Source organism: Heterodontus francisci, chromosome 15 (assembly GCF_036365525.1).
Source record: "Heterodontus francisci isolate sHetFra1 chromosome 15, sHetFra1.hap1, whole genome shotgun sequence".
In the NCBI taxonomy this organism is placed as follows: Eukaryota; Metazoa; Chordata; class Chondrichthyes; order Heterodontiformes; family Heterodontidae; genus Heterodontus; species Heterodontus francisci.
Window position 1 is genome coordinate 27,285,097 of NC_090385.1, and position 18,154 is coordinate 27,303,250.

At 41.1% G+C, this 18,154-nt stretch overlaps 1 protein-coding gene across 3 annotated transcripts in view; it reads right to left on the reverse strand.

Moving 5' to 3' along the window:
* The window catches only part of ammecr1 (AMMECR nuclear protein 1), a 160,891-nt gene that overhangs the window by 30,114 nt on the left and 112,623 nt on the right, over nucleotides 1-18,154 (reverse strand). For 2 of the 3 annotated variants that reach the window (XM_068047297.1, XM_068047298.1), the window contains 3 exons: nucleotides 14,971-15,085; nucleotides 9,688-9,778; nucleotides 9,345-9,441 (listed from right to left, as the gene is read on the reverse strand). In XM_068047297.1, the coding sequence (XP_067903398.1) occupies nucleotides 9,345-9,441; nucleotides 9,688-9,778; nucleotides 14,971-15,085 (303 nt within the window). Of the gene's footprint in view, nucleotides 1-9,020; nucleotides 9,206-9,344; nucleotides 9,442-9,687; nucleotides 9,779-14,970; nucleotides 15,086-18,154 lie in introns of all 3 variants that reach the window. The other variant, XR_010976438.1, reaches the window with a different exon arrangement.

The window sequence follows — 18,154 nt, forward strand, 5'->3', positions numbered from 1 at the left end:
CAGCACGGTTTTTACTGCATATTTGTACAAGATCTGTTTCAGAGAGTGGTCACACAACAGATGGTGAAACAGGAGGACAACGATGCCTACTTGTATTTATATAGTGCTTTAATACAGTAAAACGTCCCAAGGAGCTTCACAGGAGCGTTAACAAAATTTGACAGCCATATAAGGAGGTATTAGGTCAGATGACCAAAAGCTTGGTCAAATAGGTAGGTTTAAAAGGAGGGGTAGAGATATGGAGAAGGAAGGGAATTCCAGAGCTTAGGGTCTTGTCAGCTGAAGGTACTGCTTAAGGAGTTGCTTAACTGGGAGCCAACATAAGTCAGGGAGCCTTGGGGCAATGGGTGAATAGGACTTGCTGCAGGTTAGGACATGGGGTACAGTTTTGGATGACCTCAAGTTTGCAGAAGGTAGAAAAATGGAAGTCCAGACAGTTGAGTGCTGTAATAGTCTAACCTAGAGATAATAAAGGCACGGATGAGGGTTTCAACAGCCGATGAGCTGAGGCAGGGCCAGAATCAGGCAATGCTACAGAGATGGAAATAGGCAGACTTAGTGACGGCCCAGATATGTGGTCGGAAGCTCATCTTGGGGTGCAATATGACACCAAAAGGTTGCAAGCAGTCTGGTTCAGCCTTAGACAGCCAAGGAGAGGGACGAAGTTAGTGGTTAGGGAACAGAGTTGGTGGCACGGACCTAAGATAACTGCTTCGGTCTTCCCAATATTTAGTTAAAGGAAATTTCTGCTCATCCAGTACTGGATGGCAGACAAGCAATTTGACAATTTAAGAACAGCGGACGGGTCAAGAGAGGTGGTGGTGAGGTAGAGTAAGGTGATGTCAGAGTACATGTGGAAACTGACGCTGTGTTTTCGGATGATGGTGCCTCGGGGCAGTATGTTGTTGAGAAATAGGAGGGGGCCAAGGATAGATCCTTGGGGGACTTGAAGGCAGAGTGTGGGAATGGGAACAGAAGCCATTGCAGGTGATTTGCTGGCTACAACTGCCTAGGTAAGAATGGAACCAGCTAAGTGCAGTTCCACCCAACTGAATGATGCAGGGGAGAAGTTGGAGGACAGCTGTGATCAACCAGGTCAAAGACTACAGACAGAGAAAGACGAGGAGGCATAGTTTACCAATGTCCATAATATAGAATATCATTTGTGCCTTTGATCAGAGAGGTTTCAGTACTGTGACTGGGGCAGAATTCAGATTGGAGGTATTCAAATATGGAGTCACAGGAAAGATGGGTATGGATTTGGAGATGACAGACATTCAAGGGCTTTGGAGAGGAAAGGGAGGTTGGAGACAGGACAGCAGTTTGCAAGGTAAAGGGGTCAAGGGTTGTTTTTTTTTTTTGAGAGGGGTGATGTCAGCAGACTTGAAGGAGAGGACAATGGCACCTGAGCAGAGGGAAACATCAATATCAGCAAATACAGGAGCCAGGAAAGGAAGTTGGGTGGTCAGCAGAATGGTGGGAACAGGAGGTGGGTCTCACGACAAGACAAACTTGGAGACGGCACGAGGATGGATAGGAGTAAAACTAGAGAACGATGTGGGTTCAGGGAATGGGGGGTGGCAGGGAGAAACAGTTAGAAGTAGTTTGGCCCGGTGGTAAGGGAGGGAAGCAGCAGAGGCAGCTGAACAGATAATCTCAATCTTAGTGACAAATAAATCCACATGCTCCTCGCACTTGTTGGAGGCAAGGGGGTTTAAGACAAAAAAAGCCAGGGGTTATTTTATTTTATTTAGAGATACAGCACTGAAACAGGCCCTTCGGCCCACCGAGTCTGTGCCGACCAACAACCACCCATTTATACTAACCCTACAGTAATCCCATATTCCCTACCACCTGCCTACACTAGGGGCAATTTACAATGGCCAATTTACCTATCAACCTGCAAGTCTTTGGCTGTGGGAGGAAACCGGAGCACCCGGCGAAAACCCACACGGTTACAGGGAGAACTTGCAAACTCCGCACAGGCAGTACCCAGAATCGAACCCGGGTCCCTGGAGCTATGAGGCTGCGGTGCTAACCACTGCGCCGCCCATTTTTGCATTCCAGAATGATCCTAGATTATGCAGTTTTGGCAGATGAGAATAGTGCCCAATAGGACGTTTTGTGGTCAATGGCTAAACCAGTACTCCGCCATATCCATTCAAGTCTACATCCCTTGGACTCGACGGAGTGGAGATGGAGGTGTTGACATTTAATGCCATACAAAAGAATAGCCTTCCTCTCCAGCAAGAAACTCCAGGTCTCACTATATTAAAGGACTTTTCACTTGCGTACAGAGCTTTTGAGGTATCCATTTCTTCAACTCCCTACTTGTTCATATCGTTATACTGTGCACACTTGCCTGCACTTAAGCTATTGTCAGATCCTGCTCTGTACCATAAATAACATATTGCTTAAATATCTTTTCAACCTTCATCACCGTTTTCCTTTTTCATAGGTTGCTGTTTGCTGTTCCCACTGCTGTATTTACTCTCTCTGCAAGATCAGTCCATCTAGTCGGAGTAGCTTCCTCCCCACGTTTTCACCCCCCAGAATTGGTCCCCTTGTCCTAAGAAATAAAACCCTCTCCTATGCCATCTTTCCTAGCCTGACTAATCTGCCACTCCTGTAAGTGGCAATGAGAATAATCCTGGCATTCCCCTTGAAGTTTGGCATTCTAGCTAAAGTCTATTTAAACGGTCTCCAAGAGCTCCATAATAATCATTGATCTCTATGTGACGACTCTTGGCTGCTTTCCTTGATTTTAAATGCATTTTCTCCCTTGCGTCCCTTTCCTTGGCATCAAGGAGGTAATGTACCACTTGGGACTCTCAATCACAGTTGCAAAACTGGCCGTCAAACCCCTAATTATAGAATCCCCCACAGCTACTCACTATTCTCACTGCTGGTGTCCTTTTTCTTTCTCTGGTAACCCCTTAACCCACAGTGCCAAACTGTTGCTCTACATTACAACAATGAATACACTTCAAAAGTATTTCATTGGCTGTAAAGCGCTTTGGGACGTACTGAGATCATGAAAGGTGCCACATGAATGTAAGTCCTTTTTCTTGATTGCCCTTTTTATTGCCTTTGCTCAACAACTATTGAGGACAATGTGTTGGACAAATCCAAACAGTGATTTCATGCACAGGTTATCTCATCAGCACTTTTGTCTCAAGTCATTCCTCCTCCTCTCCTGAGGTGGATTGAAAATGGGCTAAAATCAGCAAAGAAACAAAAGTGGTTGTGAATGGAGCTGCAATGAGAGGACAATGGGTCACCAGCAGGTTGCCAATTCGATCAGTGCTGGGGTCACTGCTGTTTCGAGTGCATACAAATAATTGGGAGCTGGGGACAGAAACAAAACTAACAAATTTGCTGATGTCATCAAATCTGATGGCTGTAAGCAGTACAGGGTGGGGGCAAGTGGAGGGGGAGTTGTTCACAATTAACAGGAAAACCAAATAGATCTGGATTGGTCGTAGAGGTAGGATGGTTAGTGGCAAATGGCATTAAATGTGAGCAATGCATGATAATGGTCTTAGGAAACTGAATTAACAGTAATATAAACTAAATGGTTCCAGGTTAGAGTGCACAACACAGGAGAAATTTGGAGGCATTGATATACAGCTCAATGGAGCCAGCAGTGAAGTGCACAGCAGGGGAATTAAAAGAAACTGTAGTAATATGTTTGAGATTGGTCAAAGCTCTAGAACCAGGGAACATAGGATCAATCTTAGAAGAGGGCAACCACCCAGATGGTTTAGATTTAACTAGTTTAAACAAACAGTAGTGCTCACGTGGAACAGACTGCCAAGGAAGACTGTGTGGAAACATTTAATTGTGAATTAGATAGCTATTTAAAAAGGGGTGGCCAACTGAGAGGCAGTTTTAAGAACTGGCCAGATGGGTTGTACATTCTTTTGACTTTCGTCCACTTTCCCATGTACCTGATTGATTTCGTGAAAGATTTCTATAAAGGCAACATGATGATAGAATTGGCAAAGATTCAAATGTTCTCATTTTTGAAAAGAAAGCCATGCTGCTTTTTTGATAGTTCAGCAAGTATATTAACTGGAGTAATGGAGCCAGAGATCACAAAAGGTCCCAGCTTCAAATTCCTGGTCTTTGCTAAATTAATCTCAGCAGTTGGGGTATTACAATTGGCCCCAATGTTCCAAGGTCAGGCAGGGGAATTTTGATGGGAAAAACGATGTAGCTTAATTACATTCATAAGCTATGAATCCCTGTTGAACATTTACATGTGCATGGCCATCAGATAAGGACAGATTAAAACTGAGCTGGAATAACTCTGCTGACACTTATGAATAATGACCACTTGGGTGCCCAAAGTACAGCTCCACAGGTGGCAGAGAGCAAATACCTTCAACAAAGGAGGAGAGAGAAGAAAACGACCAAGCATGTTAAAAAGAAATCTTGGTGACAGATCTAAGTGGCACTAAATAAAAAGACATGCAAATTGTTCTCCATATTGTGCATTTTGAGAGCGTTTTGGCCTATTATTTTAGGAATCTAGAAAAAGATGTTTTCAGGAGGATTCAACTTGCACACCTGGCAAAGATATTACTGACTGCATATGGGTAATTCAAGTCATTAGTTTTCTTCAAGATAAATAAAAAGCAGCTCAACTTTGGGGTAGTGCAAATATGCTGCATGAGTCAATATGGCAACAAACATTTTGGAATGGCCTTACTCAATTTCTACACTCAGCCAATTATGCTTCTTTTTTAAAGTCTGCATATGAAATGCGTTAGAGGTTATGGAAATAATTGAAAAAACAGCCTAAATGACATATGAACTGAAATATTGTATGTAAAATTTAACATAGTAATCTTCTACTGAAATCCAAGAGCAAAAGAAAAAACTTCAATAGACAACTGAAGATGTAGAAACCATTTTCATTGAGAAAAAAAAAGCAAAGTTCATACTTACACTCCAACAGTGTGGTCACTTCTTTCATTACACAACTTATTCTACTCTCCAGTTACTGAACATTTCACCAGTTTCATATTCTTCTGATCAGAGTCCTCCAAACCTCATTCATTTAGACAATCCAAGGTGCTGTGACACTTCACTTGAGTGCCACTGTGAAGCTTGCTTTCTTGCAGGAGTAAAAATGCTTAAACACACCAGTAGATCGTCTATGATGTTGGATATGTGGGCAGTCAGGTAGAAACAGAGCACATGAAGATTCTCAACTTGTTGCATTCCCCTTCTGAATGTTCCAGACTGCTTTAGTTAGGTGAACAAGATACAGACATCAAGCCCTGGTGTGCTTTCTGACTGACCAGTCTTGGCAGCAATCCAAAAATCTAATGTTGTTATACACCCTAACCTATTAAAAGTTTGAGGATGTTCATCAGATTGAGAAAGGGGATCTCTTAAATTGCACTTTGAAAGTTATACTGCACCAAGTGACACTAGTGCATTTCTGCAGTTGCAGTCTATCTTCATTCAAGCTAGTTAATAAGTGACCGTGGCATCTGTGGCAAGTTACCAAGCACCTGAAAAAACTATTTGCTCCGATAGATGAGGGGGAATATTTCAAACATATAAAAGGCTCATTAGATTATGAGCCAGTATAAGGATTTTGTTGTGAATCAAATTGTTTTTGTATGTTTCTATTCCAAACTTTAGTTTTAGTGCTATGTTCTTGGGTTAAAAAGTATTCACTTAAAAGAAGTTATTTCACTGGTTTCTCTTATTAAAAGGGAAGAGATGCAGAAAAAAGACTAGAGGAAGAGATTTTTTGTGGGGTGGGGAGTGGGGTGATTATTGTAGGACTGGAGAAGGTAACAAAGATAGGAGGGAAAAGGCCATGAAGGGATTTAAACAGGAAGAATTTTAAATTGGAGGCACTGGAATATGGGGGTGGAACCAATGCAGTTCCTGCAACAATAGGGTTGATAGGAGTGGCACCAGAAACTTAATATGATATGGGCAGAGATTTTGATGAGTGGAAGTTTAGAGGATGGAGAATACCTTATATTCCATGCCATATTTATAGAAACAAATTATACGGCAACAAGAGGCATGCTGTTTGTTAGTTGTCCAAAGCTGGAGACAATAATCTCCCTCTTTCTTCCTGCTCCCAAGAGCCAAGATGGATAAGGCATATGAAGTTTCTAAAATAACACAAACTCCAAATGCAAAGGATTAAATTGGCAAACTTACATTAGATGTGGACAAGCATTCACTAAACAGGGAATAAGCACACATTGTATAGAGTATTAAAAAATTGGATGAGGAATTATGCAATATTCACAACAGCTATTGAAGCTGGGATCAGATTGCAGAAATTGGATATAACCTGTGCGCCTAAAAAAAGCATTGATGTGGAATATTAACAGTTACATAAGAATTCAGGAGAAGACAATTGTGTGGTGATTGGAGGTAGATATCCAGCACCAGTAATTACTCCACCTTGGGTGAGTGATAAGGTTTGGTTTATAAAATTGAGAGAATTCCTGGTAGAATCCAATAACTTAGATGATGGGGGAACAATAATTTTGCTATGGATGTGGTGTTTTAAATCTCAGACTGTGTCTTGGAGCCTTTAACTACAACTAATCAGGCATCTATCAGGATTGCTGTCCTAATATTTTCTGTGACAAGAGTATCCAGACTGGAAGTTGAAAATCAGATTAACCTCTATATATATTATTTAATGAGTCAGATTGTTGCCCAGAGCTGCTGTCTGCAGAGATCTCATTGAAGAAACTGCTATATTTTGCAGAACGATTTCAACTGAAGTCATTTGTGTGTTCAGCTAATTCAGTTGTATCTAAAGCCATGCATAAAGATAACTGGCTAAGACAAGAGTACTTTTACAAAGCTCCAGTAAGAACAGGGGTTTCTCTTTTCACTTTTATTCAATTATTCACTACTTGAAACATAGGTTATGGCAACCAACTATCTTTTGGCCAGTCTGTTGCTAGAGTACATTCCATTTTCATCCATAGAAATTTGCTAAAGATGCTGGTGCATGCAACATGCAAATCACTAACCCTGTACTTAGTTTCTGGCAGAATTTATGCCATGTATGTATTAGATTAGATTAGAGATACAGCACTGAAACAGGCCCTTCGGCCCACCGAGTCTGTGCCGAACATCAACCACCCATTTATACTAATCCTACACTAATCCCATATTCCTACCAAACATCCCCACCGTCCCTATATTTCCCTACCACCTACCTATACTAGTGGCAATTTATAATGGCCAATTTACCTATCAACCTGCAAGTCTTTTGGCTTGTGGGAGGAAACCGGAGCACCCGGAGAAAACCCACGCAGACACAGGGAGAACTTGCAAACTCCACACAGGCAGTACCCGGAATCGAACCCGGGTCCCTGGAGCTGTGAGGCTGCGGTGCTAACCACTGCGCCACTGTGCCACCCAGGTTACGACCAGGTGAGAAAGAGGTCTCAGGTTCCCTTTCAGTCATCACTTGGTCTTACCATAACAGGGTTTTATTTTTAAACATTGTTTTTAGCTCCCCCTGGCGAATCCTTGTTCACTGCTTTCTAATTATAAGACAAAGAAACCAGCACAAACAGGTTTTCTGAGGTTTAAAGAAAAGTAGAAATTTATTAAATTTGTACTTAAACTCTAATTTGGTTGATGCCTACGGATACACAATGCGCCCACACTAGCATGCATACGCGATATACATATGCAAATACACACAGGAGAAAATAAATAAAGTGGAAAAATTTGAGGCAATATCTGAAGAGTTTGTGTTATGGTTCTTCGAGTTCACTGTGGAGTCCTTGACTGTAGGGAGATCTTGCTTTTTGTTGGGGCCCAGTGTTATTCTTAAACCATGTTCGCTGTAGGAGACTTTTCTCTCTTGGGGTTCATGCGTCTTCAGTGGTTTCAGAGGCTTGTGAGAAAGAGATGGGAGCAGACAGGAGAGATCTTCAGTCCAGGAGCAAACAGTTTTTGAGTTAAAACTCTCTGGGGCCAGTTCAAAAGACCCTGGAGCAGTCCGTTGGTCATGTGACCAGTTGATATAACCTGTCCTGGATTGCATCACCTTAGCAGTCTCTGGAAGGATCCTCTTACACACAATACCTGGTGATCAAGGTCCACTGTGGGTTGAATGCGTCAGGGAACGGTCCTTTGTCCTTTCAAGCACTGTCTGTTAATATGCAAATGTCTTTTTCCAGCCACAGCTGATCTGTTTAACAAGTCATTTTCTCGCTCCAGCAACAGTTTAAAATCAATGTTCATGACAAAATTAATGTGCCTCATTCTTGGCAGGTGGGGGCCTAGTATGACAGTATCTACAAATCAAAAATCACTTCTGCAGACACCCTATAGGAAAGTCAGCTCCCATGATGCTGTTTTCCAGCAGACATTTGCAGTGACCTCATACTCTGCAATTTTAAAGCTCCTGCTGAAGCAGAGCCTGTGCCTTAGGTAAATTACTGTTTTAAAAAAAAAACATGGAAAATATACTTGCCTCGCTATCACAATGAGCTTCTATATTAAATTTGTGTCGAACACAGCTAATGAGACTATTCCTTTATTGGATGCTTTCTCAGGCACTAATCCATTCCTAATGTGTTTATATTTAAATAATCAATGAGGTTACGCTTAAAAGAAACAAATAGTTTTTTTTTTTAAATTTCCCAACTGCAAAAGCACAAATATTCCTATTTTGATGCATGCCTTGCTAAAAATAATTTTAAGTCCCAGATTCTTTTCTTAAATCGCATCTCCTATCTAGTTTTGGATTTTTGAAAATATGACAACTCCATTAAACATTGTGGGCAGGCTTTACACAATAACCCAACTTACCAACAATTTAATGGAAAATGTAGCAACAGCAACTTACGTGCTTTTATTTGATCAGAGAAAAAAAAGGAGCTTAGAAGTACCATTGGCATGGCAAGGTTGGATATATGGGACAGTCCGAAAATTCCAATGACAAAGTTGGAGACATTATACTCCAGTGCATCTATCACATGAATACTTGAATAAATATCACTAACCTAGAAGTACCAAAGTACATTTACTGTTCCATATCTCTAGAGCAAGAGATTTGTAAAAGCGAATTCACACTGATCTTAAACCACTTATTTTCTAGGAGTCCTTGCTGTTCAACAGACTGAATCACAATGATACTCAAATGTTATCAGTTTTGGAATTGTTTCAATGAAGATCCAAGTAGGCAAGCCTAATGTAAAAGGAGTAAAACAATTCACTAGCTTTCTGAAAATATGCCTACAGCATATTAAAGTTTTTCTGTATTGAGTAAACTAACAATTCTGTTTTGTACATTTAAGAGCAGATGCATTTAAATGGAGTGTACTTACCTAGTCAGTTTAATTGTCTTCCTGAAGTCATTAGTGATGGGAGGTTTGTAGCCTCCCTTTCGTAACAAGGAATCTATGGTTTGAATGTGGTCCCAACCTGTAGCAAAGTACAAGAAAGGCCAGATCTTAAACCGGGGGGGAAAAAGGTTACCTTTAATACATACAAATTGAACAGGCATAGGAGCATCAGGCCACAGGTTGCAATCCAATCACTTTATTAAAATAAACATATGGAGTACAGCAGTATGGTTAAATGCAGTAAAGCAGCTATTAAAAAAATGTTATTTTAAAATTGGGAAAGAGGGAAATCTGTGTTATACAGTACATAAAGTGCAACATTGACCTTGCTCCTTCGCAACCTCCGGCAGGTATGTGGCGGTGCGTTTTGATCCTTTTTCATTGATGAATTCTATTCTAATGCCATGTACACCCACCTGGAAGAAATCGGCAGCTTCATTAGAATATGAGATATGAGATATGTAAAAATTAAACTACGAGGTTTTAGTACTATTAGGCTTGACTTTCCCAGGGTACTGTTTTTTCTTAATAGACCATATGGTTTTGCTCAATACAAATTATACCTCCAATACAGGACCAATGAGCAATATAACACTGCTTCAAACGTGAAATATAAAGGCAAGTCAAATCCTGATGGAGGAAATGCAATAAAAAGAATTGAAGAAAAATACCAAAAGGGTGTGAGAAAGAGAAGGGAAATGGAATTAGAGTAGAATGCACAGCTACAGAGGTAGGGCTGACACTATTGTATAGAACAATGCCATTTGTAAGCTGAGATAAGCAGCATTAATACTTCACTATATCCACGAACTGAAATGCTAAAGCAATTGAATGGAGAGGCAAAATAGAGCCACAATTTTCAATGAGCAACTGGAAAGTAGTATCAGCTACTGGTGTTTTCTCAAAAATAGTTGGAGATTTAATCCTAACTAATTTGTAGGGTATAGCAGCAAATTGATCCAAAAGGTTACACAAGTGCCAATGCAGTTTCAGGTTTTGCCAAAATCTCAGCTGGATACTGCAAATAGTATCACAATGACAGAAACAAGTGGCATCTTCAGACACATTTTTAAACGTGTTTCAAATAAATGGGAATATTTAATAACCAATATGTGAGATAAATAATCATAATGGTTAGAGGGATGATGCCAGAGATGATTACAAGCCAGTAAATGCATGGGGGTCTAGATATCAAATCAAGCTTCATTCTCATTGCTTTAACTCATCTGAATCCCAGAATGAGAATACAAACTTTTACTCAGTCTAGGCATCTTTTCCAATAGCATCCAACAGAGGTCATTTTATTTGTTTATTTTGTTTAGTTTTAAGGAAAAAGTTCAATTACATCAAAACGGTTAAAAATTACATTTATATGGCACATATAAAAAAATCTTTCAAAGTGCTTAAAGGGAACACCAATGAGACTGAGTAAGAAATAGGGTGAAGGCTGAGATGTGACTGAAAATGTGGTTGAGGCAGCACACTAGTAAAGCGAAGGATGTTTAAAGGAGAGATTTCCAGAGTGCTGGAGCATGATACCCAAAGGCTTGGGCACCAATGCTGCAATGGAATTGGGAGATGGGGTGGAAGCACAGTAGACCACAGTCAGATAAGCAAAGGCTGTGTTGAGACTCAGAGCTGGAGAAGGTAATAAAAGTAAAAATGTAGTGAGGCAAATGAACAGATTTGAAAATCAGGGGTTTGAAGTTAAGACTGTGGGGCAAGTCAATGGATGTTGGGTGACAACGGAGCATGATCAGTTGTGGGACAGGATGCAGATCTATGATGAACTGAAGTTGTTGCTTTACTACTCTGTGCCCCTACTCCTAAAACCCAAAATATGACTTGATATACTTATACAAGTACTTAAGCAATTATGTACTTGCAATCCAAAGGGTCTGTTACTCTACCTTCTTCAGCAACTTTCCATTGGGTATTCCTCATTTCCACCCCTTTCCCCCAATAAAAGGTATCAGCTGTATGACTCTAGGACTTCTCTATTAAATTGCATCACCCGCCTGTCAATTCTCCTAACTTTTAGGTCCTCCTCCTGATGTCCTGTAGCCCAATAGGACTGACCTTGCATGCTTCCATTCCTAGCTATCTGGGTGCTGTCTACAACATCTCCAACAATCGCTTTCTCTTTCCACTCTGTCATCTTCACCATTCCCCAAGGGTCTAACTGTTGCCCTTTGCTTAATCACATGCTTCCCTTTAGCAACATCATCTGCAGGCACGCTGTGAAATTTTGTAAGGTACACAAATGATATCCAGCTCTACCTCTGTACTGACAGGTCACGAAGTAGATCAAGTCCTTGGATGAGTCACAAATTCATACAGCTCAACATTAGGAAGGGTGAAACAAATGATTTCGGCCCTTGCCACAAACCTTACTCATTTCTATTAACACTCATCCTGTTTGCAATCTTAGTGCTCTGTGCAACCTTGACCTGAGCTTTAAAGCCATCACTAAGACGGCACAGTGGCAAGCACCGCAGCCTCACAGCTCCAGGGACCCGGGTTCGATTCTGGGTACTGCCTGTGCGGAGTTTGCAAGTTCTCCCTGTGTCTGCGTGGGTTTTCGCTGCGTGCTCCGGTTTCCTCCCACAGCCAAAGACTTGCAGGTGATAGGTAAATTGGCCGTTGTAAATTGCCCCTAGTGTAGGTAGGTGATAGGGAATATGGGATTACTGTAGGGTTAGTATAAATGGGTGGTTGTTGGTCGGCACAGACTCGGTGGGCCGAAGGGCCTGTTTCAGTGCTGTATCTCTAAATAAAATAAAATAAAACATACACCCAAATGCACAATACTACCTGCCTCAGTCTCTATCTCAGCTGCTTCGCAACTAAAATTAAATGCTTTCATTTTTCAGCTCCAAATTCTACCCCAACTCCTCCTCTTGCCCATTCTCCAACCTTCATAAACTCTAATTTGTCCAAACTTCCATAGCATGGATTCCATCCTGCACCGAGTCACTCTTGTGTAAGACCTTCTATCTTTATTGAACTACATAGACAGGCTCCCTGACCCACAATGCATTTAATTCAAAAACCTTGTATATAAATTCCACTGCTTCACCACAACATCTCTGCAACTTCCTCCAGTCCTATTTCTCGCTTGAAGACTCCATACCTATTGACTCTAGTCACCCATCCAAGAAACATAGAAAAATAGGAGCAGGAGTAGGCCATTTGGCCCTTTGAGCCTGCACCGCCATTCAATATGATCATGACTGATCATCCAAACTCAGTACCCTGTTCCCACTTTCTCCCCGTATCCCTTGATCACTTTAGCCCTAAGAACTATATCTAACTCTTTCTTGAATATATTTAATGATTTGGCCTCAACTGCTTTCTGTGGTAGAGAATTCCACAGGTTCACCACTCTCTGGGTGAAGAAATGCCTCCTCATCTGTCCTAAATGGCTTACCCCTTATCCTTAAACTCTGACCCCTAGTCCTGGACTCCATCGGGAACATCCTTCCTGCATCTAGTCTGTCCAGTCTGTTAGAATTTTGTAGGTTTCTATGAGATCCCCTCTCATTCTTCTAAACTCTAGCAAATACAAGCCTAATCGACCCAATCTCTCTTCATACGTCAGTCCTGCCATCCCAGGAATCAGTCTGGTAAACCTTCGCTGCACTCCCTCCATAGCAATATCATTCCTCAGATAAGGAGACCAAAACTGCACACAATACTCAAGGTGTGGTCTCACCAAGGCCTTGTATAATTGCAGCAAGACATCCCTGCTCCTGTACGCAAATCCTCTCGCCATGAAGGCCAACATTTAATATTACTTTTGTCAATTGTTATCTATTTATTTATTAATTCATTCATGGGATGTGGGCATCACTGGTTAAGCCAGCATTTATTGCCCATCTCTAAATGCCCTCGAAAAGGTGGTGGCGAGCTGCCTTTCTGAACTGCTGCAGTCCACGTGAGGTAGGTACACCCACAGTGCTGTCCAGAAGGGAGTTCCAGGAACTTGACCCAGGGACAGTGAAGAAACGGTGATATAGTTCCAAGACAGGATGGTGTGCGGCTTGGAGGGGAAGTTGTAGGTGGTGTTCCCATACATTTGCTGCCCTTGTCCTTCTGGTTGGTAGAGGTCACAGGTTTGGAAGGTGCTGTCTAAGGAGTCTTGGTGCGTTGCTGCAGTGTACCTTGCAGATGGGACGCACTGCTGCCATTGTGCGCCGGTGGTGGAGGGAGTGCCAATCAAGTGGGCTGTTTTGTCTTGGATAGTGTTGAGTTTCTTGAGTGTTGTTGGAGCTGCACCCATCCAGGCAAGTGGAGAGTATCCCATCACACTGCTGCCTTGTGCCTTGTAGATGGACGACAGGATTTGGGGAGACAGGTGGTGAGTTAGTCACCACAGGATTCCTAGTCTCTGACCTGCTCTTATAGCCAAGGTATTTATTTGGCTACTCCAGTTCAGTTTCTGGTCAATAGTAGTTCTCAAGATGTTGATAGTGGGGGATCCAGCAATGGTAATGCCATTGAATGTCAAGGGGAGATGGTTAGATTCTCTCTTGTTGGAGACGGTCATTGCCTGGCACTTGTGTGGCACAAATGTTATTTGCCACTTATCAGCCCAAGCCTGGATACTGTCCAGGTCTTGCTGCATTGCTACACAGACTGCTCCAGTATCGGAGGAGTTGCGAATGGTGCTGAACATCGTGCAATCAGCAGCGAACATCTGCACTTCTGACCTTATGACTGAAAGATTGATGAAGCAGCTAAAGATGGTTGGGCCTAAGACACTTATGTTCCTCTGAAGCATCTTAGGATGTTAAATTCACTATAGAAATGCAAGTTGCTGTTGCACATGAGGCTTTCATTACTGTTTCAAGAATCTTGGAATTTGACAATCATAAAATTAGAGTTAAATCAGTTTAAAGTAAAATCAGGAAGCATTTCTCCCCCACCCCCACCCCTCCCCAGACAAAAGGTAGTGGAAAACTGGAACTCTCCTCTGAAAGACCATGCAGGTTGGATGAATTGAAATTTTATAAGCGGAGTTTGATTGATTAGTAGTCAAGGGTATCAAGGGAAAGGAACAGTGCAGCTATGATTCAACAGAATGGTGGAACAGGCATGAGGGGCTGACTTGCTTCTGTTCCTATGGCACACTTTTTCAACCTTTACTGTAACTTTTTTTTTTAAAGTCCCATGATGCAAAGTTGAGCTAGCATAGGGGCCATTTGAGAACAAAGCACTAAGACAGTGTTGTACAAAATCTACTGTACTCAGGAGTATGCAATAAATGCTGACCAATCAAAAAGGACTAAAGACACTAGGTGAAATGCTGTATAATGTGCATGCAGAAGGGATGGTCAGAGCACATGTCATCAAGTGCTCTTGAAGGGATAGGCATCCAGCATATGACCATCCCCCACTTTCCCCCTGCCCAGGTGGGCTACAGTGGCTTCAAACTATTGAAAAACTACCCAAAATTTCCATTCGACCAGTTAAATGAATGAATTACTTTTTGAAAATTGCTGCCACAACCTCAGGAGAATGCAATTCTAAACTTATTTTAGACTACATTAGTGCAAATTTTGAGTTAGTTTTTCCAGGATATAGTGATTCAGTAAAAATTACTTACCTCCCAATCTAAGTAATCTCCAACATCTTCAAAGTTGGTAAGAAGAGACACTGAACAGAAAAGCCGTGGTAGTTCTTCCCTCGTCATTGGAGGAAAGCGACTGTCTTTAAGGGCACTGCAAGAGACAGAAAAAGTCCTTGTTGAAACTGAAATCTAGACCATTACAAAATCATGGATTTATTGGCCCAGATTTTGCAGTCAAGAGCAAAGTAATGGCAAATGCCGGTGACCGTGAAGAAAGCTGCTTTATCACGGACATGAATTTCCTCTTTCCCAGCATTAGTTTAAATCTGGCAAAAAGTCAAGGGATCTCCAGGCGTCGAGTAACAGTGATGCCATTAAGCAGCTAATCACATTGATGTATTCGTACAGACAGAAAACCAGGAAGTAGAATGCACTTATTATCCTTCATTTCTAATTACATTTTACAGAGTGCAAAATAAATGATTGGGAGATTCAGGTAGAAGCCAAAATATCAAATGAAACAAATTAAAAATGTGATATTTATCAATGGAGAAACAGGACATTCCCCAAATATAAAATTAGTTTTTTTTTTAAGGGCGAGAGGGGTTTTTCAGCTGTAATTATGAACATACGAATGCCTTTAAGAAGAAGTTTCAGAGATGTAAGTGAACACTGACAGTTTCACCACATTACTACCTCCAAATCTGCTCCATAATGGTAGAGTTTATTGCACAATAGACAAATAGATCAATGTGGGAAATACAAGAGTCAATAAACTCAGCTTTTAGAGTATATGACTGGGCTATACTAGCATACACACTTTGCTCACACAACATTCACAGGTACATTCTATTGTTCCTATAAGATCCAACTGGAAAGCTTCTGCAAAATTCTGCATTCAACCATGTAAAATAACAGATATTGTTCAAAATATATTTCCAACTTACTTTCATGGAGTTATGAAAGTTTTTTTAAAAAAAAAGAACGGATTCATATGGTTTCAAACTTCCCATATGATTTTTGAGAACTTGCACTGGGAAGCCTCAACGGTACATGTAGGTGATTAGTTTCTATAATTTACTGTACAGTGTTTAATTTATTAATGGAATAAATATTTAATTGCTGCACTGCTTTTCCAAAGTAGAATACAGCATTCAAAAAAAATCAATGCAGTGCATTATAAACAAACATACACACCAAAATGACTAACATAGGTTAAAAACATAGATCATGAGTTTCAACCATTTCTGGCATTCCAATGCGTAGTATATAGAATGCACAGAGAATCATAAGATAGTTGTTGCTACGGCCAAGTGAGGAAGGGATCACAGTGCCCCTTTTGCCCTTATTTGACTGCAACATGGTTTGTTGCTATTAAACAGTGGTTGTGTTTACGACTTGTTAGTGATTTACCTTTAGTGTAATCGTGAAAGAACCAATTGGACGGGTTTTCTCTAGTTGAAAAAAAGAGGTAAGTTTATTATACTTAACACTCTAACCCCAATTTAAAAATAAAAAATAGGCTACACATTCATGAGAGAAACGCATACACACACACAAATCGAGTGCAAAGTAGGGTTTTTGGTTGGAGTAAAGTCCAGAATAAATAAAAGTTAAATACACAGTTTGAGGGTGGATGATTCGGTGATTGTCTGGCGGGAGTTGTACTCTTGAAGCCCTTGGTTGGTCAAGGCACACTTTGTGGCTGGCCTGAGTTGCTCAGAGTTTTCTTGAAGGCAAAATTTTAGTTGGCTCCCTTCCCTTGGTCTCTGGCTGTAGCAGTCTGTAGATCTACGTCCCCCGGGGGGGGGGGGGGGGAAGAGAGCGCGCGCGAGGGGGGAGAGCGAGCGAGGGGGCTATGCAGCTGCACATTTACTGCTCATCTCGTGTGCAACAAAATTCCCATTTTTTTTCCAGAGATAGACACATGGTCACATGGTTCTCAATCCTCTTTTTCATGAAGTCCAAAGTCTAAAATCCAAAACCTTTCTTAGGTGTGGTTGTCAGTGTTTACCCCCTGGAGGGACATCTCCACTTACAAATGCCTCAGCATGTCTTTGAATGTCCTGCTAATGAGGATGAGCTGGGTAACCTACTCAGTTAGCCAAAGCATTGTTCTGGTTGGGCTGGTTAGACTTTTGTCTCCTGTTCAATCTCTTGTTATTTCAGATGCAAACTGCAGCAGCCAAAATGGCTGCTCGTTTTTTTTTATAAAAAGTTAACTGTAGGATTTTTTTTCCATTAAAAGTCTAAGTTTCCAACCAATGAAAATAATATTTCTCATTTGGCATATGGGGTTTTCTTGACACTGTGATCGCAGCTAAGGGCAGTATGGATTTGCACGCCCAGTGTGGAGTTTCACTGACCAGAAATATATATCGGGAATAATTATGCTTTTATTTTAATGGACTGAAGATTGCAGCCGAGTTTTTACTATGTTTCTGGCAGATGAAGTGTCATGTCCGGAGCACAATTTTGTAAAATTGCTCGTCTATTGCTTATTGATAAATGTACAGCAATTTAACTTTTGGTTTCTGACCTGCTGATAGACTGCGTGCCAAAACTATCAGCTTGTCTTGCGTGAGCCAGTTTTAAAGCACAGAAAAGTTACAATTGTTACTATTTTGAAGATTTCTTTGCATTTTATATACAAAATTTTTTAAAAATAGAAAATGATTGTAAGAAAATTGACCAAATATATAACAATCACAGCATATTGTTAACAAAATTCAAGTGAAAAACTTCGCTGATTTTCACTTTGGCAGCTTTAGTATACATTCTCAACACAGCACACCAAGGAACATTTATGGCATAGTTCTATGCATCTGTACAGTAATTTAGTGTGCTTCAGGATCGAGGGAGCAAGTATAGCACAGCTGATCATAGAATCACAATGGCTACTGCACCTTTTCTATAGTTGTTTTTAGGTTATGTCATGCTTCCTGTGTAGCTGGAGGACACATGTTCTCTGTCTAACGTCAACCTGTCCCCTCCCTTTGCAGGGTTTGTTGTAGGACTGAACAGAGGGAACTTTCTTCATTGGCCTTCAATAAGTAGTTTTACAGTTTTAACTGAAGTCTATACCCTCACTGAAAGCCATACATCATACAGTTACTTATTCCACACGTGATGGAAGGGATAAAGTTTCGCTATAGTGAGTCAATGTACCTTCTTGAGAGTTGAGCACTTTAGGTGAACTTTGCATCCCAAGGAAAGACCC